This window comes from Desmodus rotundus, chromosome 1 (genome assembly GCF_022682495.2).
Source record: "Desmodus rotundus isolate HL8 chromosome 1, HLdesRot8A.1, whole genome shotgun sequence".
NCBI lineage: Eukaryota > Metazoa > Chordata > Mammalia > Chiroptera > Phyllostomidae > Desmodus > Desmodus rotundus.
The window spans coordinates 20,255,958-20,283,224 of NC_071387.1; the positions used below are offsets into that span (position 1 = coordinate 20,255,958).

A 27,267-nucleotide genomic window follows, 5' to 3' on the forward strand; every position below is an offset into this window, starting at 1 on the left:
GCCAGGTGGCTCAGTTGGTTGGAACGTCGTCTTATATACCAAAAGGTTGATGGTTTGATCCCTGGTCAGGGTACATACGGGAGGCAACCAATCGGTTTCTCTTACATTGACCTCTCTCTCTCTCTCTCTCTCTCTCTCTCTCAAATCAATAAACATATACTCAAATGAGGATTTAAAAAAATTAAGAAAAAAAGATTCCCACAACTAACCCCCCTTTCTGTAGTGTATCAATCAGATAGGGTGTGTTTTGCTGCAGTAACAAACAACCCCCACATCTCACAACAGAAGCTTCTTTTTTTGTCCCACTCATCAAAAGCCTGCTATGGACTTGGGCAAACTCCCAGGGCAGCTTTCCTGAATTTATTACCAGCAATTCAAGCTGCTTCAGTGTTTTGGTACCACCATATCAACACTGGTTTCCCTAATCACTGTAGCAGGAGAAGAAATTATGCATCAATAGTCATGTATTGGCTCATCAATTTCTCTCACATTTCACTGTCCAAAGCAAGTCACACGTTCTTATCTCCACTTGAAGGGTATGAGAAAGTGTGATCATCTCATGAACCTAGAAGGAGAGAAGACATGGAAACACGGGTGAGTAGCACTAACGGCTAACACAGGTACACAAGAACCAGGTGATGGCACAATACTAAATTTTATTCTAAATACAAAAAGTAACCAGTAAGGGATTTACGTGTGAGACTAAAATAATTTGATTTGCAGCTTAACCAGGTTACTCTGGTTCTATGGAGAATGAGTTGAGGGTCACGTTAAGAGGCGATGTCGGGGGGAAAGGGCCATGGCAGAGCGAGTGGGAAAGATGCCGTTAGCTCAAGTGAGAGTGGAAGCAGAGAGGTGGAGAAAAAGTGTATTCATTTGATACGCACTTTGGAGATAGAATCAATAGGATTTCCAGAAGGAACATTAAGTTCAGTTTGAAGGACACTGCGTTTGAGATACTCATGAGACACACAAATGAAGGTATCAAATAGGCAGGTGGATAAATGGAACTAGAGTCCTGGGCTGGACATGAATTTAATTAAGTGTCACGAGTATGTAGAGATCCTCAAAAGAATGAGAAAAGATGAGCTCACCTATGCAGAGTGTGGAGACAGCATCCAGAGCGAGTCCCGAAAACTCCCAATTTCCTTGGTTGAAGATCTCTGAGCATTTTTCCAATTCTTACTTAGAGGAGGTGGAGTAGATAGAGGAGGAGGCCCCAAAGGACACTGAAGAGGAGTGACCAGGGGGAAGAAGAGCCAGGGGATGTGACGTCACAGACCCCAAGGGCAAGACGTTGCACAGTTCCTCCCCTCATTGCAAGACATCCACAGATCCCCGTTTTCTAGAGTCCACATTCTCCACTCTGGAGTCGCCTTTCCTAGACTATGGTTTGAAGAGGCCAGAGTCTGAAAGGAAATGCCAGAGGTGGGGAAAACATTCCTGCCAAGGGCAGGCCAGGCCATGGTTAGCAAGTTCAGGTCCTAGCTGCCGAGAATGCCTTTGCCCCAGAGGCCTACCTTTCCCCAGGACTGGGTTACCCCCAGCCTGGGGTGGGCTGCGGATAGAAAGTTCCCTCTGGCGGAAGTTGAAGAGAGATAAGGCGAGGAAAGGCTGGTTTGCAGTCCTTCCACTCCTTTCCCTCAAGGCTGCTTCTGCCAGGCATGAGACCTGAACCATTTCTCTAGGTTGCAATCACACACACTTTTACTAACACTTGGGTTGTAAAACTTGTTGGAGCCAAGGGCTCAGATTACATCTGGGTTGTCACTCTACCCAAGACCCTGATTTTCTCTCCATGCTGCTCAGGACCGGAGCTAATTTTCTCTTCCCACACTCTCCGCAGTGCTAGCAGAAGATTATCCTAAAGTAAAGAACAACCAGTTCACATCATAAATCCTGCATCAGGCAGGTTACATCCATTGGAGTCGCCCAAGTCAGAGCCCACCAACCCTCGCCACCCCTGCATCCTGCCTGCCCACAGTGAGGACGCCCCCACATGGCTGCCAGGAGATTTGCTTCAATCTTCCTGAGCTTAGAAGCCGGTGCATCTGGGCTTGTCTCAGCACTGTCTTTGGTAGACAAGACCTTGGCTGAATCATTTAACTCACAGAGTCACAGATTTCCCAGTTATACAATGAGGCGATAATACCCCCTGTGGGTTGAGGATGGGGACAGGAGGGTCCTTCTCATTAGCCATCAGTTCTGCCCCATCCAGACAAGGGGTCAGGCTCTCTTCACACCAGCTCAGCCTGATGCCCTAACTTGTCAGTCACCCCCCATCATGAAAGTGCTTTCATATCCGTTCTTAAGACTTGCAAGTATGCGAATTTGGAAGTCTATCTCCTATTCACGTCAGAGCCCAACAACTCGTCTCCCCATTTCCACCCAGGACAGCCTGATTTATACCTTTAAGACTAGAGGGAGGGACGTGGTCTTCTTGCTCAGCACCCCTCCCCCTTCTGGGCCCACAGCTTTCTGGCACTGGGTAAAAGGACACAGAGAGGCCACAGAGGGCTCTTTATGTGACTGGCTGCGGTGTACTTTGATCTCCTTTCCCTGGGCTGTTTAACTGACCTCCCTCAGGTCTGCAGGCTTGGTGCGGTCACATGGTGGCCCCCACAGGCTCCCGAGGAGGAGGGATGGATGCCCCTAGCACTGGGGGTGCCCTGTGAGAATGGTTATGCCTGCTCCAGCTGCAAACCCAGCCCCCCATTGCCTCAGAGGTCTGCCTCTCTTTGCTAATTACCCCAGTTTCATCTACCCACAGCTGGCCCCAAAATTCAGATCAGTTTACACTCAAATAAACAATTACACGTCTTATCATGCCTCAGTTTACCCTTTAATGCTACTATGTTAAACCACCTTCTTCTCAATCCTTCCTTCCCCTCACTGATTTCTACATCAGCACAGCTGGGAAAACCCTTTCAAATGCAGGATGGGGCAAAAGTAGTGTACAGTTTGTATGAAAAATAATACAATAATCAATAATAATAATACAAGAATAAACTCTGTGTTTCACGTCCTCACACCCGTAAACCTGTTTTTGCCCCACCCTGTGTTTTTGAAAGGAAACCACCGGTGGTGAAATCGGTGCTTCTATCTGGAGGCCAGAGAGAACCATGGCTTTTTCTAAATACTCGTGAACAAAGCAGGCTGTGGAATAAACCTGACACGCTGAGGGGCATAAAGCAGGCCTGACAAGCTCAGTGACCGAGAGTGACCACACAGGATGGTCTGGGCATACATTCCTAACTGGGGAGGTCATGCGGGGGGTCTCATCCCAGGCCTGGTGCTTCCATAGCGAAGGTCAGTCTTCACCTTCAGTGAGCCCTGTCCGAGATGCCTGTGCATCTAGGACACCACACCTTTGAAACGTCAGAGCCATTTTCTTCCAGGCCCCTCAAAGGCACAACCCCCAGCCGCGGAGCCCGAGACCACAGAAGCCCTCATTGTTATCTTGTCCCTCACATACCCTCTCTGTCTGAAAGTAGAGGATAATTATTAACTATCCTCTCCCCACCAACGTAAAGGAAGTGTGTGTCTCTGTTTTACTTCTTATCCAGCCCTAGAGATGAACCTGCTCTGCTTTCTTCCACTGCCAGAGGACTTCTTGTGCCTTCCGTGCGCCTCCTCCTTTGATTCTAACGTACAAAACAAGCTGCAAAGCTGCCATTTTCCAGAGCGTTTTCTTAGTCCCTTGAGATGTTGCTTCTGGGCGTGTCCTCGAACTTTTGGCTCAGATAAACTCTTACAAAACTTTTCTATAGTTTGGACATGCTCCCTAAAACCAGAACCTTTCCCGGCTTTGAAGCAACGATTGTCCCCGCTTTGCACAAACATTCTCTTAGGTCACTTCCTTGTGGTTGACAAAGACCCAATTCACCTGCTTCCAACAATTTCCATCAGCACCTCACTTTCTGAACGTCCTTCCCTGCTGTGATCATGTTTCTCCCACAGATAATAAACAATAGGCTTCCTAGGAACGACGTGCAAAGCCCTGAACTTTTCATTTTAGTTTTGTTTCTTGGGTTGGTGACAATTACATTGCTTTCTCCTCCATTTCCACCCAGGAAAACAATACACCCACTGTGTATTATTCATCCTTTTATCTCTGCTTTGTCTGTTTGTTGATAAATCCACAACCTGGCTCTGTTTGAATCCCCTCCACAAATTCCCCAAATCCAGGAGCATAATCAAGACTTGGCATCATGCTGAGCCTTCAGCCCTGGCTGAGAAACAGGGGGAGGAGGAGAACGAAAAACTGGTGGCGGCACAGACTGCATCTTCTGCCACCTGAACTCTGCGTGTTCCTAAAGGCACCCTGAGCCGGCCCTCAAGGTCACTATCAGGCCCAGACCCAGGTTAGAAAGTACGCTCCCAATGCAGGTGCCGCGCCCCTTCACAAGCAACGCAGGTGCTCTCGAGGTTGGAGGGGCCTGGGAGAGCCTGTCCCTGCCCCTGCCAACTCAGATTCCACTTGCTCGATTCTCCCTCAACACCTGAGCCTTGCTGTCCTTTCAAGGAGACTCAAAACTAGTGCATGCTGGGTGAAACCCTGGGGACGTTACAGGAGCCCCTCTTTGCCCCTTAGCCTTAGGATTACACCAAGGTTGGCCCGTCCTCTAAGGCAGGCTTTGCCACCTGGGCTGCCCAGGAGAACCATCAGGAAGCTTGGAGAGTATTCAGTTAAGTTACAGTCTCTGGAGTAGGGTCCCTGCATTGATATTCTATTTTTTTAAATTTAATCAAGGCATAAAATATGTAAAGTGTGGGAAGTGCACTAATCTTGCATATAGCTCAAAATTTATTTTCAGGTATACAGAATACTTATTTTCACAGAGATACTCACACACTTGTGTGATTAGACAAGATAGACATTTCCAGCATTCTAGCAAGTTGCCTTTGGCCTCTTCCCAGCAATCAACCACAATTTACTTTTCCATTGTCCTGGTCCCGTTTTTTGGTCATTGTGAATAAAGAATGAAGCTAGTATCATTCTTTTGCATGTCCTGCAGGGGGCGTTTGTTTCTGTCTCTTTATTACATTCTCTTTTCTTTTTTTTTTAACAGATGCCTGTCTAGATGGGCTGGGCTTGAGCACGGGCACTTTCTATTTTATTTATCTTTTATTGATTTTAGAGAGAGAGAGAAGTGAGAGAAAGAGAGACACTGATTTATCGTCCCACCCGTCCATGCCTTCATTGGCTGTTTCTTATGTGTGCCCGGACTGGGGATCAAACCTGCAACTCTAACAAACCGGGATGACACTGTAACCTGCAGGGTGAGCACCGGCACTTTGAGAAAGCTCTGCCTGGTGATGCCGAGGCCCAGTCAGCATTCAGGCCCACTTAGGCCCACATGGATTGCAAACAGGACGCACAAGATTGCTTAAGGGACAGGCTCCTCTGTGAGGCCAAGCACACCACTCGTCAGAATCTTTATGTCCCCTCTCCTTTGGGTCCCACTCCTATTCTCCTTGACTTTCCAAGGAGGGGGAGCCGCCGTGGGGGACGGTCCTGTGTGGGAGGCTGCCCCATGCCTATTTGATCGCACCAGCTCTGTGGGTGGAAAGATAAGGAAGCAAGTCCCCAGGGCCCTCTAAAAAAGAAAGTTGACCAGAAGGACCATGGCATCTCCTACCAACAGCAGGCCGCCTGTGTCGTCTACGTGGGGAGAGGAACAGTGGAGGGAAGACTTTGAACTTCCTCCCTAGGGCCAATCATAGAGGGAACCAGAAGCATCTTAGTCACTACTTGTGGGAGGGATCCTTCAGGATTCCTCTTGACATGAACTAGAAGCCACACACAGATGAGGGGGCACCCAGTGATTACAGCAAGGAACACTTTAGGTCAAGACCTGAAATGGTTTGGGGAAGAAGCTTCTGAAAATCTTCTCTTTGTTTTTGGCCAGAGGTGGAGGGCGGGGGGCAAATAATTTTTTTCAGATGCTGAAAATTTCAGATCGAGGCTGCCAAAGGTATCCCAGTCAGTCTCCTATAGTCCAGCTCAGTTGTTCTCCAAGTGGGTTCTGTGGACCAGGACCAGCAACATCAGCATCACCTAGGAACAGGCCAGCAGTGCAAATTCCCTGACCCCACCCAGACCTACCAACTCAGAAACTGAGAGTGAGGTCCTGCAACCCGTTTTAGCAAGTCCTCCAGGAGATTGTGGGGTAGGCCCCCCGATCATGACATAGGCTGTCCCCACCTCCATGTGTGATCAGTGTGGATGGGTCACATTTGGTAGATTCCCTCTTACAGATCTTTTTTTCAAGCAAAAATTATCCCCATTAGTGTCCCAAGCACTTGCATGGAGATATGGAGAATTGCTCACTAATTGGGAAGAGGGAAGAGGCGGTGCCATTTTAACGTTTGCTCAATAACTTTCAACTCCATGTTTCTATCCTTGTTTAAAGAATGGCAGTCCTGCCTGGCTGGTGTGGCTCACTGGACTGAGTGCTGGCCTGCAAACTGAAGGGTTGCGGGTTCAATTCCCAGTCAGGACATCAGAGCACATGCCTGGGTTGCCAGCCAGGTTCCCAGTAGGGAGCATGCAAGAGGCAACCAATCAATGTATCTCTTGTACATCATTGCTCTCAGTCTCTTTCTCCTTCTCTTCCCCTCTCTCTAAAAGTAAATAAATAAAATCTTTAAAAAATATTTTAAAAAGAAGAATGACAGTCTTGTTAGCCTCTCCTGAAGAGGAAAAGGAAAAGTTGCCCCCTGCAAGTCCCCACAGCAGGGTACAGAGCGCTGCCTCCCCCAGCTTTGTTACAGTAGCCCCCAGCGGATGGCTGGTGCGGAGCGCAGGCTGATGCAATGAGGTTAGGAAGTAGAGTCTACACACAGAGAGAAAACCTTTTTCCAGGTACTGACCATTGGCTGCCTGCCAGACTCAGCCTTGGGACAGAGGGGACGGACACGTAGGCAAGTCACACACTTTGTTCTTAAGGAAGGGAAATAAAATTCAATCACACTGAACAGACATGACTCATGGGCTATGACCATAAATGACTTCATTTTTGCCTTCCATGGGTGATATTCATGGCTGGGCCTGTCACTTTGCTAACCCCTTATAGGAACAAAAAGCGCTCCTGGCCACTCTGAGTCACAAAACAATTTCAGAACTTCATCTTTCTTTCTCTGCAGCTCCAGGCTAGATGTCCACAGTGCGAGGGGCGTGAGGCTTGGGTAGCTGCCCTCCCTCCCATGTGGGGCTTCCAGCTCCTGTCCCGAATGACTTAGTGAGGCTTCTGTCCTCTCCAGGGTTGGGGATATGTAATGGCTGGGACGGAGGGAGGTGAGGTAAGACCTTCTTTGATTAATACTGTCATGAGATGGGCAGGGAAGGAATTCAACACCAACAACTTTTCTTTCCTGGCTTTGGAGACTCACCTCACCGTTGGGCTCTTCCCGACCTGGGAGCACAGCCCGCCTTACCTGAGTGCTTCTCCCCGCCTTCAGCTTCCCGGACCACAGGCAAACCTCTAGCTCCTTGGTGGTCCTCGTATCTGGGATCTAAGAAAACCTCACACCACTCTCTTAAATGAGATGCCCATCTCTGCTCCCTGGGAAACCCACAGCATGCTTTGCACCCACAAATTCTGGAGGGAGGCTACACCCACATAGCCACATCTCTTTGCTATGTTGTCAGGAAGTGGCAGCTACCACCTGCAGCCCTTTGGTATGTCACATACCGATTTGCGTGTTCCGTGATCTCCATAGCACTCTGCTTGAGGGTCCCCTGTAACCTCTTGCTCTCAGCCTCAAAAAGAGGCTGGCACCCCCTTTCTGTGGGGAGGGACTGAGCTCACTGAGTATTCTCTCCAAAAACCCTCCTTAATTGCTAACTCCTGATGTGCATGGAGTCAAAGGTTATTTAGGAAGTTAAACAGAATTATCATTTGACCCCACAACTCCACTTCTAGCTGTATACCCCCCAAAATTAGATGGGGACTCAAGGCCATGTACACATATGCTCACAGCCGCGTTATCATTCCCTTTATAATAAGCCTTTACCTTTCCAAGTCTCCGGACTGAGGGGTACGGACCAAGCTGATGGTTTAGGTGACTTAAGTGTGTGAAGACGCATCGAGAACATGTGTGTTAATTACACATTAATGACCTTAACTGTTCTACTGCCGAAGGCACTCACAGATTCCAACAGTACACTCGCCAGACTTGCACAGGCAGAATGCAATACAGCAACCACAGAGGAGAGGCAGGCGCAAGCTTCATCGTTTCTTTTTCAATCACAGTTTAATTTCAATATTACTTATGCATTGGTTTCAGGTGTACAGCAAAGTGGTTAGACAATCACAGACTTTACAAAATGTCCCCGATACTTCCAGTACCCACCTGGCACCGTACATAGTTACCCCCTATTATTGCCTCTATCCCCTATGCTGCACTGTGCATCCCCATGACTGTGTTGTACCTGCCAATCTGTTCTTCTCAGTCCCTCACCCCTTCCACCCTGCCCCCAACCCCCTGCCCTCTGACAACCAACCACAAGTCTGCTCTCTGTGTCTGAGTCTGTTTCAATTTTGTTTGCTTTGTTCTTTAGATTCCACGTGTGAGTCTCTGACCGACTTATTCCACTGAGCGTAATACCCTCTAGGTCCATCTATGCTGTTGCCAATGGTAAGACTTCATTATTTTTTTAAGGCACAGGCTTCTCTAAGTCACACCGGTCTTTCACTGCCACCAGTATACATGCAAGTCGCCTGAGCACCAGAAGCCCAGTGTCTCCTTGTCCTGGGGGTCTCTACTATTGCTCCTCTAGGCAGGTTCCAGCTACCTGGCCAGCCTTCAGTGTCACTGTCCCTCCAGCCTCCTCTAAGACCAGATGCAGTTCATACACTCAGTGATTATGACTAAGCATCTCCGGCAGGCTGGTACTTCCCTCCCGAAACAACTCATAAACTTGTGATTGAAGAACATCGTTTATCTTTAGCTAATGCATCGTACAATGTTAGCAAAGGGTCGCTGCCATGCTCTGGCAGCTCTGCAGATAAGCATGGGGTGATTGAATTCGATGGAGACTAACCCAGACTAAACAACATAGCAAATGTATTCGCCAGCCCCCAGAACCTTCCTCAGGTCCATCTGTATGGCTTACGGCTCAGAGTTAGAGAAACTTGCCCAAGTCCAAGCAGCTGCATGACCCTGAGTGGCTCCAAAAAGCCCTCAGCTGCACAGGAGTGAGACACAGCTGACATGACTGAGGGGCATGTGAACAATCAACTTAATTGCATCTGTTAGCGATAGTCCTGTGACGTCACCATCCAGGCTAAGCCCCCCATGAGTCCTTGCTGAGCATGCCGGCACTGCTCCCATGTTATCCAGGATTTGTGCGATGTGGGGGTTTGAGTGACCTTTGTGTTGCCCAAGGAGGCATGCGTTACCCTTTGTGTTAGGATACAGTCGGTATCCTGATCAGTCTAGAGAGCTTTCCAGGACCAGTGGGCAGTTCATTGTCCCTCTCATCTGTCCTGCTAACTGCTCTTCTTCCCATAGTTTGTGTCGTTATAACTATAGGGAGGGATAAACTTGATGTGGACTGTGTAATGAGGGAGAATGTGCAACCTCAATGAAGGTTTTCTTTTCTCTAAATTGATTTGAGAGAGAGAAACATTGGTTTGTCGTTCTACTTATTTATGCCTTCATTGGTTGATTCTTGTATGTGTCCTGACCGGGGCTCAAACCTGCAACCTTGGCATTTTGGGATGACACTCTACCTAACCGACTGAGCTATCCATGGGCTCAGTGAAGGTTTAATAGCTTATTGCTTTGAGCTCTGAGTTGTCCCCTTGCCAGCATTCATGATAGCAGTGGAAATGCTAGAATTACTGTTGCCTAATCTCTACAAGCCAGTCTGCTGTCTCCTTTCACCAATTCAGGGAAGTCACAGATACTGAAGACCCGGGGGAAAGGCACACCTGTTATTCCAGGAAATAGAATCTCTTTACTGCATCTCACCATTTCCTAAGGTTGGACCACGCCCACGGCAACAGGTCCTGGGGATGGTGAAGGAAGAGGGTGGGAAAAGTTTGAGCTATGTAGCACTGTTTAAAACAAGTCCGCCCTCCAGCTGCGCGTGCTCTCCATGGACTGCCACGTGCGAGTTAAACTTCTATCTTCTTTCAGCCACTGAATGAAGCACTGGGTCTCTTTGTTGACAGCCCAGCTTTAAACCAGACTTAGACCTGGGGTGACTCTGTAATATGTGTGCATGTGTGTACGTACCTGTGAACAGTAGGGGCCAAAGAAAACAGGTTGGAGAGCTGGGGATGCTTTCGATGAGACTCTAGAACATTTGCATAACCCAGTAGGCACGTGTGGTAACTTAGTCCACAGGCCTGTGTGCTCAGGGAAGCTGCTGGAAAGAGCCAGAATTTTAGTGGGTGTTGGCTCTTAGTGACAGTGGCTGCTTCTAGCAGAGACTGTGGGTGTCCCACTCCTACTCACATCCCCACGTCTTAGCCACGTCAGCACACAAGCCTGACGTGGATCCCGGCCTGCAGCATCCTGGGTTGTGGCTGCAATATACAAATACACACGGTCTACAGAAATCCTGTGGAGGAAAAGGGATGGCATGGCCACTCTCTAAGTGAGAGAGGGTGAGAGGGCTAGAGAGAGCCCAAGAGAGAGAGAGCTGACCCCCGCCTGGACAGGCTTTTATTGCTTTTCTGGGCACATTACATGGAGGATGGTCCTTATTTACTATGCACAGGTTCACCACAGGTGATTACCTTTTACGGACAACAAAGGACAGAATACTGCTAATTACTTCAAAGAGAAGGATGTTACAGCTCAAAGGGGAAACTGGTCACACTCCATACTTGGGAGGTTTAGCACAGACTTTAGGAAGTTAAAGATACTCAGTAAACATTTGCTGCCTCAATTCAGGGTGAGGGAGTTTTAGCAAGAGCAAGTCTCATAGCAGTCCAGGTATAATGCAGGTCTGATTTCCCACGGGAGAACCTGTCCGTGGGCGTGGGTCCTGCCAGCCAACCTCGTTCCCCACTGGCTTTTCCGAGTGGGGGCTGGGCCACATTTCCCATGCGTGGAACGGTTCCCCATACAAGCCCAGTTTCCAACGGTCAGTGGTATCACCTCCCTGTTGGAGCTGGTCTGTGTGGGAGATAGGCTTCCCTGCCTGAGAGAGAACGGAGCTGGTCATTCATTTGCTGTTGAGTCAAGTCAATGAGAAGGAAAGTTCGAGGGGTAAGAGCACAGGCTTTGGCACAACCCCCTGGGTTTGAATGCTCCTTTTGCCACTGGTCACGTCACCTGAAGCAAGTTATTCAAACTGAGTGTGTTTCTTCATTTATAAAACCTGGATGACACTAATGGTATATACTGCAAAGGAGCATTGTAGGAATCAAATGGAATAATCTGTGTAAAGCTCTCAACACCCTGCCTGGTAGGTACGGAGCTAGTGGGGCTTTATTGGTAGCATGCAGATGTCTGCTGCCATCTAGTGGCAGCAGGCCACATTCCATTGAAATGTTAAGTATAAGGAGGATTGCAGGAGCGGTGGTTTTGTTTTGGTTCTTTTTTAAGATTTTTTTTTATTTATTTTGAGAGAGAGGGGAAAGGAAGGAGAAAGAGAAAAACATCAATGCAAGAGAAAAACATCAATGCACAGTTGAGGACCTGACCCACACTGACACCCTGCCTGGGAATCAAACCTGCAACCCTTTGGTGTGCAGGCCAGCACTCAATCCACTGAGCCACACCAGGCAGAGTCTGGAGTACAGTCTTGAGTGAAGGGTGGAAACGCTCCCCAGGCCCCAGGGACCACTGCCACCTCCTGGTCGCATTTCATACTTGCAGGCAAAGGTGACCATCTTGAGTCAACCCAAAACATTGAAAATAGTGAGAGTTACTCCCCACACCTTCCCGTTATCAATAAGGTGCTTCTGTAGCCTGCATGTTCACCTTGGGAAATTCCTTCCCAAACATCTCCTTGAAGCTCCTAGCACCTTTGTACCTTCCACTGATGGGTTCTGAATCTTTCTGGCTTGTATTAAACCCTCTCATCACTTAGATCTCTCTGGCCCAGAAAACCACCACATTACGGGGCCTACAGTGAGAGGAAAACTTAAAAGCATGCTAAGACAGTAACGGTTATCCTTGGCTGGCTCTAGTTAATGGGCAGGTGTGAAAACATTGCCTGACCTTGGAGCAGTTCTGTCCCCACATCCCCAGGAAGCTTCCCCAATTCCAGGTGAAACTATCTTTAAAAACCCCCTTTTCCTTTGCCTTTACTTGCAGAGAGCTGGACACATACTAAGCACTTGGTAAGCATTTGCCGACTGAATACAGGGCTTTAAAGAAAGTGAACTCTGAGCGCATTTGTACCTACTACTCACCAAGCACTTTCCACACGGCTTATTTAATCTTCATGCAACTCCATAAGTCAGAAATCCGACGCAGAGCAAGCAACTGGTCAACGGGCCGACTCAACAATGATGGGCCCCAACTCTGGGTTCCCTGCCTGATCCCCAAGCTGAGCACTTGTCAGGGAAATGACAACGACACTGGAGGTCGGAGTTGCTATAGATACTGGGAAACTGTCAGCAACACAGGCCCTCCTGTTCCCAGCATCCTTTCTGCCCTAACCCTGGCAGCGGGGCGGGCACACGACCTGGGCTGGTTTTTCGGTATCTAGGACCAATCACGGTCCAACCATCAGAATACTGAGCCCTTGATTGCTACCTGTGAGACTGGTTCGTAAGAGCCACTCTAGGCAGATGAAGGCTCTTATTAGTGGGGGCTTTAGTCCTACAACTCCGGCCATCCTGTGTGTCTTCGGATCGCAGTAGTTTTGTTCTCCGCCAAGGATTTAAATATTCAGGAATTCTGTGAACCGGTTGTGCAACTCTTGCTAGCTTGAAATCAGCCATTATAGGACTATTTATACGACGAAAACAGGCAAACAGTTATCAGCACAAATGGAAAGAATGGTCACAGCTTCCTATAGCAGGAATCACCCTGTGGCATTTGGGGCCTTTGTTCATTTGAGCTCCTCTTCTGTGCACACCTGTTACAGGCTAGCGCATGACCGTGGCACTCCCCTGTGGCTTGTTGATCCCTCAGCTAACCCAGCAGCTTTACAGCCGGGCCTGTGCCCAGAGACACAGAGGCTCCCTGGCGGGAGGAGAGCTGAGAGTATCACCGGCTCCACCACCACCAACAGGGCTCTGTCCCCTGGGTCACAACCCTGGCTCCACGTTAGAAGCACCTGGGGAGCTGCTAAAACATACCCATGTCCACATCCATGCCTGCCCCATTTAGAGAGTAAGTCAGCGTATCTAGGGATGAGGCCCAAGTGCAGATATCTTTTAAAAACCACGCCGGTGATCTGTGGGGTTTCAAACCACAGCACTAGACAGCGATGCTCGGTGCCCCTGGGATGCTCTGAATACATAACAATGCCAGGGTTCCAACCCAGACCAATAGAAGCCAAATGCCAAAGCTCTCCAGGTGATTCAGATGGAGTCAGAATCGAGAAATGCTGCTCTGCACCAAATGAGAACCATTAGATTGGCCAAAAAGTTTGTATGGTTTTTCCCATAAGATAAAAGACACACATTTCATGTTCACCAATAACTTTATTGATTTGGATATTTTGAGTATGTCAGCTATCTCCCGCTATTGGCTTCTAGTGGGGAGAGGCCAGGGGTGCTGCTAACCACCTTCCAATGCATAAGACAGCCCCACAGCAGAGAATTATCTGGCCAAAATGTCAATAGTACCAAGAATCTTCACAAACCACTTTTGACACATTCAATCGGTCACAGCACCCCCTCCACACACTGCACAAATCTTTTTCTGCATTTCAGTTGCTTTCACCTTTCTTGAAGCAATAAAGCATAATATGCCAAAAATGTTTTGTATCTTCTTCCATCTTCAATATTAAAATGACTGCACAAAAATTCACCAATTTTAACAAGTTTTTTTTTTTAATCCACGCTCATATAACAGCTGTCACAATACAATCTAACAAAATTGTTTCGAATGACGTTAAAGACAACTAAGTGTTACTAGAGCCATCGTACAGAAAAAAACGGACTTTCTGGCCAGCCCAGTACCTCTTATTTTGCATCTGTCTCAAATCAGGCAACCTCATCATTCAAACAAATTCACATTATTGAGTCCTGATTTGATTATCACCCTACACAACAAACACTTCTGAGAGTCAAACTAATCTCTTGTTCTTTCCCTGCAATTAAAGTCTTAACATACATAGACATTATCCTCTCTACGTTTTCTTCTTAATCTGCTCAGACCCACCAGAGGGGCTTCCCTGGAGAGTCTGGGTGGCATCTCAGGCCTGCTCCTCGGAGACCCACAAAGTGGTGAGTTGCAATGCTGGGCAAACACATAAAAACCCGCAAGAAATAGTCATACCAGCCCAGAACCACACGTGGCTGTATCTGTAGCTCACAAAGCATGCAGCAACCCCCCAGTCCTCACGCAGAAGTGTATGCCCAGGCCCTACATACTACTTACCCTCCAGACCAGCGATTCTCAGAGTGAGGTTGCTGGACCACCACCAGCAGCAGCAGCATCTCCAGGCTAGAGAGCACCTGGGTGGCACCCAGACTTACTGAATCTGAGACTCTGAGCATGGGGCCCAGATCTGTGCTTAACAAGCCCTCCAGGTGATGTGAATGTCCACTCATGTTTGAGAAAAGTGCTTTCCACGGCCACATGGCTGTTACCAGCTAATCACTGCAGAGACAGAATACTGTCTAAATGGCAGGGCAGAGAGAAGCCAGGAAGGGAGACAAGAGGCTTGTGGTTGCACTTCTTTCTCTAGGGTACCAGCAGATCTATTCCCAGTCGTTCAGAGCCCACCACCTGTGAATTTAGAACAAACGTTGGGATAATTCTCCCATGAAGGTTCTCGGACACTGAGGTTGCTTTCTCTTGGGGAAGTTGTTTTGTAAAGGCTATTGTGCATCCCTTCTTCTCTCTCTGAGAGAAGGCATCCGAGCGCTTGGACAGCCTTCCGCAGTGGCCGGTGTGGCTCCTGCGGTTATTCCCAGTGTCTGTTCTTGGCCTCAGTGTCATCGTGTACATCTAAAACGTTCGAACGCTCCTTTTCAATTCCCCATTTGCTCTCTGTGCCCCTAGCAGCCCAATTCTAATTCTGCATAGGGAGGGATATAGTCACCAGCCTCTTGAAGCCCAGGAATCCCTTAATTCACATGAGCAGGGCTCCAAAGAAACCTCACGGCCTCATGTGTCCCCCAAGATTGTTTCTTTGCCACCGTAAAAAAAAAAACCAACAGGGCAGATGAACCTGGGGTAGTAGCCACAAGCTCTCTCCCCCTCCCCACTGATGCTCTAGGTCTGAGATCAAAAAGCCTGCATACCTGCTCTCGGCCCCTTAGGGGTTAGTGCTTCACAGGGGTGGTTTTGCAGAAAGAGCCTCCTCAGAGTCCCTCCAAAATACTTCTACTCTGACCATCCCAGACACCACGTCCCACTCTCTCTCTGGCTTTTCTCTGCCCAAGTGCCCCGCAGCTCTGCCCACCAAACTTCAGTCGCATGTACCTTGGACTCACCTGGCTCTGCCTAATGCCCCGATGTTAGTATGGATAGGACGAGGACCAGGACATGTGAACCCACAGCCGATCGGACTCTACTGGTCCTGGTTTCGGGGGGGGGGCACCCCCGGACAGCAAGCTTTCTCCCTCACTGGCTGGCGGCCGCATGTTGGCATGAGGACTCTCCTCATCCCTCTCAACCCAAGGCGATGTGGGCTCCTTTGCCCCTTTCCACGGACTCTCTTTCTGCTTCCTTGTTCTCTCGGCTACAGCTTCACTGTGGTAGAATTTACACTCTATAAAATTTACCCATTGCAAGTGCATGGCTCAGTGATTTCTGGTAGAGTTGTGCAATCTTCACAACTCAATTTTAGCACATTTTCATGACTCCATTTGCGATCACTTCTGGTTCCCTTTTGGCAACTGGGATGCCCGGGTCAACTTCTCCCGCCGTCTCCTGGGACAGCTGACCCCCAAGAAGAGCTCAGAAGGAATTCATTCAAATGAAGAAACTTTGCTGCTCCCACCAAAACTGCACTTGCCCCCGCCCTGGCCCCTGGCCCCCATCACAGCCTTGGCCTTGACCCACTAGAGTGCTCTTCCTGGAGTCTGGTGAGAGACGAGACCTCACACACAGCATCACACCTGCTGGACCTTGCACGTGAGGTTGGCAGTGTGTGTTTCTGTGGGAAAAGTGGGTAAGAGCAAAGCCTTAAGTCAGTGCCCAGGTTCAAATTCAAGTGCTGCCATTTATGAGCTACATGGCATGTCTCCTGACATGTAAAGTGGACGTCAAAATAGTACAGGCCATGGAGTTGTAAGAAATAGATTACACGTGGAGACCATGAAAGTGCCTGTCCCGTTCTCAGCGCTTTATAAATGTTACACATTATTGTCGGTTTGATGGAATTTTCAAAGGGGCTGTATCACCTCCCCCTCCCCCCACCCTTGGCCCAGTTTAGAACTTACCCACATAGAGGTTGGAAGACACCACCCAGACAGGTGCCACGGGGAAGCCCAGAGATGCTCAGAAGAGGAAGATATGGTTGCAAAAAAGATGTCATATACATGAGGAGAATTAAGAGGTAGCTGGGCCCTGGCTGGTGTGGCTCACATGGTTGGAATGTTGTCCCATAAACCGAAAGGTCACAGGTTTGATTCTCAGTCAGGGCATGTGCCTGGGTTGTGGGTTTGGTCCCCAGTTGGGATGTCTGTGAGAGGCAACCAATCGATGCTTCTATCCCCCCCAAAGTAATAATAATAATAATAATAATTAGCTGTAAAGGAGCCCTAAGAGGGGCAGGACGGGAGTGGGGGTGCGTAAGGAAAAGCAGGACACAGGCGATCAGGGGCACAAGCACAAGGGTTGGTGTGGGACAAAGCAGCTGGAGACAGAGAGGAGGCAGAAAGGAGGGCAGGACGACAGGGGGGGTGGGGTACGGAGCTTCCCGACTAACCTGTACAGTCTGACAGTCTCTATTCTTCAGAGGAAAACCAACTGCAGGTGCTGGGAGACTAATAATAAAAATGGGAGCCTAAGAGCCACAGGCAAAGCTTGAGTTTTACCATTTGTCCTATCATCTCTTTGACCTTGACGTCTACCTCATCAAGAGTATCATTTTGGTGTGTTCTGTTGGAGTTTCTGGCTTCTATCCAGGGCAGCTGGAAACCAAATTGCAACAGGGGCTTTGGGAGCAATTTGTAAGAGTGGGGCTCCGCCAGCTAAGTGGCTTTCTTGTTTTCAAACATGCAAGAAGCGGATTCTGCTGTATGGAAGAACGGGCCGAGGGCGCTGGCTGCTGCTGGCTACTCAGTCCTCTGACCTCCCTCCCACCGTCAAACAAGTAGCCATCATTTATAAAAACACAACACACACTGGGTTTTAATGAGAAAATAATTGTATACTTGCATTGAATGCCTCACAATCACTATAAAACCAAAGCAGAATAATGACATTTAAGTGGTTAACATACACAGGAGAGCCAGATACAGAGTATAATATTCAAACACAGTATTGCTGCTTTTGCCCCCTCCTCGTCCTCCAAAAACAAACAAAAAAGTCATCTGGGTAAAGAGCAACACAAAAATCAAAGTTGGCAGCTCACTCACTGAATGCTTAAAATTCAGGAAATTGGTGGTCGCTAAAAGTGGATATATTCACCATCTCTAAACACTTAGGCTATTGTTTTTCAATACATAGTTTAATTACATTCATTTTTAGTTGGAAAAAAAAAAACCATTTAATTATTTGTCTCCAGAGACAAGAGTCAACACTGATGTAGTGCTCCTCATTACACTTTACATGTGTGTGCGTGTTGTGCAAATATGTGGACACTGGTCGATATACTGCTTCTATGTCACTGTCTAGGGCGGGCAGCATGCATGGGTGTGAAGAGGCGAGGAGACTGCATTGTGTCGTCTGAGCAGAACACAGCCTAGCCTCCCGCCACTGACAGACCCTGTTTCCATAACTTCTGGATGAGAGCGCCAAGGTGTGTCAGTAGTTAATCAGCTGCGGAGGAAAGGGAACATCTATTAAATACTGCGGAATGGAATGCTCTCAGGAAAGCCTTTAACATCTACAGAATCTAAACATTTGTCCTAGTTGAGAGTAACAAGCTTGTGTACTATTTGGGGACAGGGATGCCCATGGGAGGCCAAGTTTCCTACGAGGATCTGTTACATCTTCAGAAAGTTAACTAGGGGTTCGTTTGGGATCCCAGAGCCTAGCACAGTGCTATGTACAAAAGCAGGGGCCCAATGTTTCTTGGATGAATAAAAAACTCAGGAGCGCAGAGAAAATCTAGCTCTTCCAAGGGAACTGTAATTTACATGTTCACAGGATGAGTGAGTGGAGGGAGGAAATAGACAACAGGTATGCAAAAGGCAGTGTAAGAGAACAAGCAAATGCCAGAGAGGAAGGGGCCCCAGTTAAACATCTATGGGACTGTGGGGTGGTCTTGGAAACTCTGCATTTGTTGCCTTATCTACACATGGAGCGTGGACCAAAGGACACGCAGCAAGTGCCCCTGGTTCAACCAGCTGGAGTCAAAGACCAATTTTTCTGCCTCTAAAGTGGTCTCATGGTTGTGCGGCCTCCTAAGCATCCCTTTCAGCTGCAAACAGAACAAAAAAACTTTAGGTAAGTCCTGAGTGATTCCTCTCATGAAAGATGGGGGGAGTTCGTTCACATCACGTCTATGGTCTTAACCAGACCCAGAGTCAGGCCAGGAAATGGGCTGCATGTTTCTGGTGCAGCCCCCTCCTCCGGCCATCCTAGCTGCCGCTGGGCCCTGGGCCACTTGAAGCTGCCGCCCCATCTGTTCTCGCCCATGTGCCTGCCTTGAGGACCCTGGAAATCCGCAGGCAAAGCATCCTTCCTGGTTGTCCCATTTGACCTGCCAGGACTTGTAATCAAACCCAGACCTCATTTTCCTGAGAATGTCCGTCTCCATGCCAGCCTCCCCCACTGGAAAATGAATTCCTTGCAGCAGGGATAGTGCATTTCTTTGGTGTTCCCAATGGCTGGCACATGTTGTTGAGTATTCATCTGGAATATTCAGGAACATGGACCATGTACAGATGGCACCGACTCCCCGTCGGTAGAATTTGGCTTCAAATTGCAGGTTCCCTTGGCAGTTTTGAAGGATCCTTGTAGGCTATCAGAGAGTTCCGCTTTGACTCTGTGCCCACTACTGGTCTGGGAATAAACTTTCCCCTAAGTCAACACTAGTCTAAAAAAAGAAACAAAGAGAACGTGTGTAACATCTACATACAAATTTTGTGGGATTGCTACTTGTCAGAATAACATATTAGAGCTTATGCTATGACAATATAAAAACAAAAACTCGTTTCATGAGGTCTGACTTAATTATTGCTTATTTGTAAAAACCACAGTTTTAAAACAAAAAGGAAAAATAAAAAGAATGCTGGTAAGTTTTTTTCCTCTCTCATGGCCAGAATGGAACCTTTTCGCATCCAGAAATGTAGGGCACCCAACCATCCAACGCTCTCCTCCTACTGCTTTACGTGACGGAGAGAGTGAAGCTGGCATCCTCTACATGCATGACTACAAAGCAGGAGAATAAATATGATACTTTCCTAAGTGTCAAGTTACAAAACTGCTCAAAACCCTGCAATCGTGACTCACGCAAATGCCATGTTAGGTCAATTTAATACAATAGATACTGCATCAGTTTGGTGCCTCTATATCCCTTTTCATAAAAAAGAAATTCTCACTCACTCCCGACGCTGGCTAACAGCTTTGGAGGGAAACGCTGTACACTCTTGTCCCATGACCATCCTGGAATTTCAGTCCCAACCACACACACTTGCTCACAGGCACACACACCTGATACAAACACACAAAGGTACATGCATGTGTATGCACCAGCCTACACACACACACACCATCTTTAGGATTTGTAGCTGATTCTAAGCCCGCACTTCAACTTCTTTCCTGCATTTCTCTGTATCATCCTGAAAAACACGGGTTGCTCCACAAAAATATCTCCCACTTCCTTATTTCCCCCTCACTCTTTCTCCCTCCCTTCTCTCTCTACCTTCATCGCCTTTGTTTAAGGTTTCATTTCTGATTGATCCAAAATAATCTCATTCTTCCTACCACCCCTAAGGTCCACTTTATAATATAAAATATAAACCCCTTTTTTATTTCTTGTCATCTGCTTCTCTAAGGCAGAGTTCGCCCTTTTTACAATTATTGCCACTCTAAAAATACCCCTGCCCTCTTGAACCAGGCTGTTCAATGTGCACAGGCTTTCTACATGGATATATTCCCCCATCCCATCATAAAAATAGTTGTCCACTAAATATAGTTTTCGTGTGAAGAAACATAGTTGTGAAAATGTATTCTCATAACCTGCAGATCAGTCAATACTATAAGCAGACAAGATGCTAAAGCTAAAACAATCCATTTGGTTTGGCTTTCTCCCCCTTTCTCAACCTCCTAATGTAGAACAGATTGTGTTTGCAACAGGAAGAAACATTGTCTTAAAAATATGGATTTTATATATTGCGATCATTAGTTGTTCCCAATTAAAAACAATTAAAGGCAAGAGAAATGGAATCATAATTGCCTCTTCTTGGCAAGTGGAGAGAGAAACATTATTCATTTTATGGCTGCTGGAGTAAATGGAGTTAACCCAACACCCCCCTGATGCTGTGCGACGGGCGGGACACCAGTGTCCTGTGCTGCGTAGATGGCACCAGCATGGGCTCTACTGCTTTGTCAATGGCCCCGTCACCACTGTTTCCTCACCACCCAGCGAGGCTGGGCTCAGCTCTGCCTGCAGCAACCATGCTGATTTGCTTGTAACTTCGTTGTCCTGTCGGATCAGTTGTGGGTTGGTCCAAATCCAGGTGATTCTTTGAGTCACAAAAAATCCTCCCTCTGTTGACTCCTGGGTGTTAGAGTTTGATGGGTGGACTTCTTTTTCACTTGATGTTTTGTCATTGTACATTGCAGCTTCTGGTCTACAGAAGGATTGTTGAGTCTGTTTGCACTTTAATAAATATTCCATTAAAATGCTGTGATGTGTGTGGATTGCTTGGCTTCTTGGCGACCCAAGCACCAGTAATGCTTCCTGGGTGGCAGGAAGTTTATTATTCATTGTCCTCTTCCTCCTGGTTGGCATAGATCCCCGCCTCCCAGCGCAAGGCCAGTGCGCTCTTTCTTCGATTCACCCGTGTGGCCTCAAGGACCTGAAAAAAGAGGGAAAAAATTACGCTGAGTTCATGGATGCCAATTATGCATACAAACAAACTCCTCTGTTCCTTTCCTCCTTTCCCTCTCTCAACAACATGTAATGAGAGGGAAAAGTAATAAAGTGTGTGGTACTCTGGGAGGTAGGAAGAAATAAAGGGAGGCAGGAGCTGTGTGTACACTCTCATCTCACAGCCACAGTTCACTTGCTATTTGACCTATAGTCATCAATGTGGATTTAATTTTCCTGAAATGTTCTGCAAGTTTCTTCAAACTAGACTTGACTGTGTGGAGTTTTTAGAAAACAAAGCCAGTCCCCACCTGCTGTAAACTGGTGCTCTCTGATGGGAACACTCTGTTTCTGTCCCCCCACCCCATACAGTAGCCACTGGCCACATGTGGCTACTGAGCACTTCAAATAGGGCTGGCGTGTCTGAGAAACTAAATACTTAATTTTAACTAATTTTCATTTAAACATCCTCACGGAACTAGTAGTGACAGCAGAGCTATAGACTGTCTTAGTCACTTTGTAAACAAGCAAACCAGAGAACAAATCCAAAGAACTGGACCAGTGTGGATGCAATCCAGTAGGCTTTGTGAATCTTTACAAGATGTGATCCTGCGTATATCACGACAGCCTACTTTGGCATAATTAAACTTCAAAGAGATATTAAGTGGGGGAAAAATAGCTTTTCGGGCTAATGAAAAGCAATCTGAGCATTCTGAAGCAACTCGAGGGCCATGGGTGCTAGCAGTAAGTGCAAGGAAAGTGACCATATCGAGGGCGAGCCAGCCCACCACCGTCAGGGCAGGGGCCCCTCCCTCCGGCTCGCAAGGATAGTCTGTGGGCTCCGGAGGGAAACTTCGGCCAGTCTGTTCCAGCTTTGGTTTGATCAAGATGAGGTCCAGCTGAGTAACATTTAATGTTGCCAACATAGGAAACATGACTCAATTGCATGCCACTCCACCAAAAGCAAACCCATGCATGCCAGCCAGCCAGGTAAATTATGATGGCATCAACTTAGGATGTGAAGTTTCTGATTTTAAAGAAAAGGTCCAGCAGAGCCAACCCTGGTTAATTGCCCAAATAGCAATGAAGGCTTTGCTTATTCTAAGAACAATCATTTTTGCAAGGGACAGGGATCCTGGAAACTCCAGAGAAGCAAGGAGGTGCAGGTGACAGGCAAGGCTGGGAGTCCAGGCATGACCAGATTCTGGGGGCCCGTCTCACTCTGCTTCTCTGCCCCTCTGGCAAATGAACAGACTTCACAGCAGGGCCAGCTGGACCTCACATGTAGGACAGAGTCATGTCACCTGAATAAATGCTCACCGTTAGGCACATAAGCCATGTCACACAGTGTTTTGTGGGTAAGCATATCGTGGCCACTTACTCAGTATCTAAGAGTCAGATGTCAGTAGGAAAAAGCATGCTTTTAAACCCGCTGTAGTTACAAACGGAGGATTCTTGTGGCCAGTGCGTGGTAGCATGGCGCAGAGAAGCAGGGCTTGGCCGGACTTGGAAGTCCTGAGCTTTATTTCCAGCTCTAGAACATGCTGCTGCTGTTCACGATATCTCGTGCCTCAGTTTTCTTTACCTGCAAAATGGACGGAGCACCGCCACCCTACTTCACAGGCTTTCTCAAGAGGCAGTGCTGACTCTAAAGTCCAGGCAGGTCTTGGTTTAAGTCCTAGTGACTATGTCATCTTGGGAAAGTTTACCCCTGTGCCTTATATGTATAGGGGGAACAAGTCACTGCAGTACAGTTGGCATGAGGGAAACACGAGGCAATGCATGGGAGGCATTCAGCAATAGTTCCCCCTGCACAGTAAGTTCTCAAACAATGATTGTTTCTACCTTCATGTGAGGGGGCTTTATAAACTATGAAGTACTTTAAGTAAAAGGCGTTTTTATAAGGATCTCTGTACTGTGTAAAATGGTCATCTGTTCACCTTGCACATACAAACTGAAAGGTGTACCTAAAAGTTAAAAAATACATCTAAGCTTCTAAACACCACAATTAGACAGTGAGAAAAGTACATGTAATGATATTCTCAATACTCATTTTACACCTTATGAAAGAAAATTACCGATAACCATCAACTTACATGTATATAGTTAACTGTAATTATGGCTAAATAGGGAGATTTTAAAAATATATTGTGTTAGTCCTGACCGGTGTGGCTCAGTTGGTTGAGTGTCGTCCCACAAAGTGAAAGGTCACCGGTCCAATTCCGGGTCAGGGCACATGCCTGGGTTACGGGTTTGGTCCCCAGTCAAGGCCAACTGATGTTTCTCTCTCACATCAGTGTTTCTCTCCCTCTCTCCCCCCTCTTCCCCTCTCTCTAAAAATAAATAAAATCTTTTTTCAAATTTTATTGTGCTACAGGTTAGCACACCAATTTGAAGAATAATTTTATAATATGTAGTGAATGTAAGGATACCTAAGCCCTATAACCAGTATTTCTATTTCCAGGTATAGAGCGAAATACTGCCATAGAAGCACGAAGAGGTATGTATAATAACATTCAGCAAAGCATTGTTTGTAATGGCAAGCATTTTTTTTTCAGAGAAGAACCTACATTTCCCTCCCTAGGAGAATAAATAAACAGTGAGATGTTCCTTCAATGGAAGACTGTATCAGCAGTTATTATGAGTGGCCTAGAGCCATAGTATCAATATGGACACATCTAAAAACAATGCAGACAAAATGAAGCAAGGAGTACAGGACACTACAATATGTCATTTAGAGAAAGTTCTAAAACATGCAAAACTGTAACATACTGTTTACGTATAGGTAGGACAAGTATAAAAACATGCATGAAGATGAACCCCAAACTCAGGAACAGGTGCCTCTCAGGAGAGAGTGAGATGGGAACTGGGAGAAGTAAGAGGAGGAATTCAGTTCTCGTTGCAACATTCATTTTTTATGAAATATTAAGCAAATATTGTGGCATGATGAGAATGGACAAAGCTGGAAGGCTGGGCTTCATTATTTTACTATGTCATGGTATTTGGCGCATTGGAATGCCTGCTCCATAACATCAGGGACTTTGTTTTGCTGACTGATCTGTTCTTGGAACCTAGAAAAGTGCCTGATGCATAGTAGGTGCTCAATGAGCTGCTAACTGAGCGACTACCAGAACGATTCTCTTTATGATTCTGTATATTTGAAGTAATTCTTTTAAACTAGAAATGATACAATGCTTTAGAAATAAAAATAGGAAAAACACTGTGCTTTCTCAGAGCAAAAAAGAGAAAACAGGGAAAAAATGGGGAAAATGAAAAAGTACTTTTTCACAGCACAAGTTGGTGAAATCTGTGTAAAAGGAAGTTGTAGGGAAACGGAGACTTTGGGGAAGATTCAATGCTTTAAGAAGCTTCCAAAACAAAAAGTACAGATTGAACAACGGGGTAAAAGGGAAGCCGGCCTGGTTCACTTTTGGACGAATATACCCTAAAGCTGTGGCACGGAGCTCTCCGGATTTGCACAAAGGTAGACTCCGTCCTCTTGAGCTGCATTGTTTTCTAACCAGACTGGGGAACATTTACTACCAGTGCCTGAAGAAACGAAAGAAAAAATCCATCGTGTGTGCCCTCTCGTGCAAAGATCTTCCAGATCCACGAGCAGGGCCGGGTCCCCTGCAGTCCCACCACAGGGCACAGCAAAGCACAGCAGGGCGCATCCTTGCTGCCTGCGCGCCAACATTTTGAGGGCGGTAGAAAAACACATGGAGACAAACGGCTTTCTTGTCCTTCTCATTCAACCCACCGGGAAATGGCAAACCACAACAGCATGCACGTAGGCCAGGCATGCAGGAAAACCAAGACAAACAAGTTGAACAGTACCTCGGAAGTCACCTTGCAAGACAGTAACTTAGAGGTGTACTGGCAGAGAGGGAAAAGACCAGGGTTAGTACACGGCAGAGACGCACTCACAGAATACCCCCAGCTGGGCACCGGTCCCACACCGGGGCAGACAGGAGGGGTAACACCAGGAGACCATTGGACACCTACGCCAAGACTTGCTTCATCTGATATTAGTTTATTTAGAAGTCTGTATCTTTCAGAGCAAGTAGATACCCCATTACTATTTAATAAAAATATCAGATAAGCCATACTTTGTTAATTCAAGGTTTGTTGCTTCCAGTTTCTGTGCTTTGAATTAACAACATTCCCCAATCTCCAGGTATGCAACCAACCAGATGCCTACAGCAAGCTCCTTGGCGGCCCTTTTGGAAAAGCCAAGGAGCCTTTTCTCTTCCTGTAGGCTTCTCTGAACCCCAAAGCAGTCTTGCAGCCTGTTGTCCCATGACAAGGAGACCCTAACTACAGATAAATGTTGCTTGGCTGCAAGCTTTGTGGAGGCCCAAACCTAAGGATGCCTCCAGAAACCACATAGCCTCTCTTATCACTACCTTGGGGGTCTGGACAAGTACCTGTAGAAACTAAAATGATCCTTCAGTTCCTATAGGAGACTGAAAGTCCCTGCAAGAAAAGCTCAGGGGGAACAAAGTCCTGGTTATGGGAAATGAGATACAACGACCAACTTTGGACAGTCCAGTCTAGATTCGTGGTAATGACCTTGCACTTACACTACTAAGGATGTTGGAGGCATGATGGGTTTTTGGCATTTTAACCCTTGGGATCACACATCTGTGATCACTGCCTGCTTCTTATGTGTAGCACTTACAAATTAGTTCTGTAATCATTGGGCTGACGGCCAGGGGTGGATGAATCTGGAGCTCTCCCCTTCTTTGCACCTTCCTAGGGTGTGAGGGAGAACCCAGGAGAAAGCTGGGCGGCACCCAACATCACTGATTGTGGCTGAGCTTCTGTAGAGCCTGGGGTAGGGGGGAACCGGAGGCAGTGGGGCTTCTTTCAACCACTCAGTGGGATTACAGCCACAACCCTCCAAGGCTGTACTGGTCTAGAGAAAAATGTGAGCCAGGAATTCTTAGACGATTGGTAACTGCTTGTCCCCAGCTCTGAGTCAACCCAGGAGAACTGGTGAGGCCTTCTCTTATTTTCAGACAGGGCGGGTTGGCTGAAAGTCCTCTCGGCACCTATTCTTGGGGCAAGAGAGAGAGAACACAGGAAAAATCCACCAAGAATAGGTCCTGTGCTAGAAGTGAGGGTGGGGCTGAATGCCCAGGAGGCTGGAATTTGGACTCAGGTCAGCGTCCTTTCAGTCAAGAAAGGGAAAGCAATCCACGGAGTTCAAGGGCATCACTGGCTCAAGAACCCATCATCTTCCTAGGCTCAGGTCAAGTTGGGGAAACAACTGCCAGAAAAACAGTTGCCTAAATATCCTTTTTCTGCCCAGCACAAAAACCCTTCAGGACCCTACGAGTCACCCACCCAGTATACGTTGCATGACGGACCAGAGCTGGGCTCAGGCCCAGACAAGGGGGCATTTCCACCCAACATTTTCAGATAAGAGGGACCCACAATAGGAGCGGGGCTGCTGCACCTGGGTGTGTGGTGAGTGCACTGCACAGAAGCACCAGGATGAGGGAGGGGACTGATGGGGTTGAACTCAGTCCCCCACCTCCACTCACTGACTGACGGTGTGGCTGCAGCAGGGCTGGGTCCTCAGAGGAAACAGGTACCTTTTCCTAATTCTCACACAGGCCCTGGGTAGGCTGCTGAACAGCCCAGGGTAAGGTGTGGGGTGGGGAGAGCAACTCTCCTATCCCCACATACCCAGGGGTCCATTAGTACGTGGGGCCTGGCCGAAGCCTCGACCACTGGGACACTCACTGGTGACCACGCCACCTGGAACAAGGAAGCCAGCGCAGGTGGGCGCGGCCTATGCATTCCAGCTCTGAGACGGTAACCAGAATGGCCATTTGGGGATAACTTTTCAGGAAAAGAGGCTTTTCCTGGTTCTTCATCATGGACTTTTTCTGCAAAATGAGCAGAATACCCACAGAGGACTCAATATCACTGATACAGTGACTCCCGGGTCAATGTTCTGA

At 47.5% G+C, this 27,267-nt stretch overlaps 1 protein-coding gene across 9 annotated transcripts in view; it reads right to left on the minus strand.

Annotated features, from left to right (window-relative positions):
- Positions 1-17,446: 17,446 nt before the first annotated feature.
- PALM2AKAP2 (PALM2 and AKAP2 fusion) overlaps positions 17,447-27,267 on the minus strand; it is a 406,552-nt gene continuing 396,731 nt past the window's right edge. For 5 of the 9 annotated variants that reach the window (XM_045195065.2, XM_045195066.2, XM_045195069.3 and 2 more), the window contains 2 exons: positions 25,136-25,174; positions 17,447-21,287 (listed from right to left, as the gene is read on the minus strand). In XM_045195065.2, coding sequence (XP_045051000.2) covers positions 21,189-21,287; positions 25,136-25,174 — 138 coding nt within the window. In that variant the 3' untranslated portion in view covers positions 17,447-21,188. The remainder of the gene's footprint in view (positions 21,288-25,135; positions 25,175-27,267) is intronic. The other 4 variants (XM_053921891.1, XM_053921886.1, XM_053921896.1 and 1 more) reach the window with 1 other exon arrangement.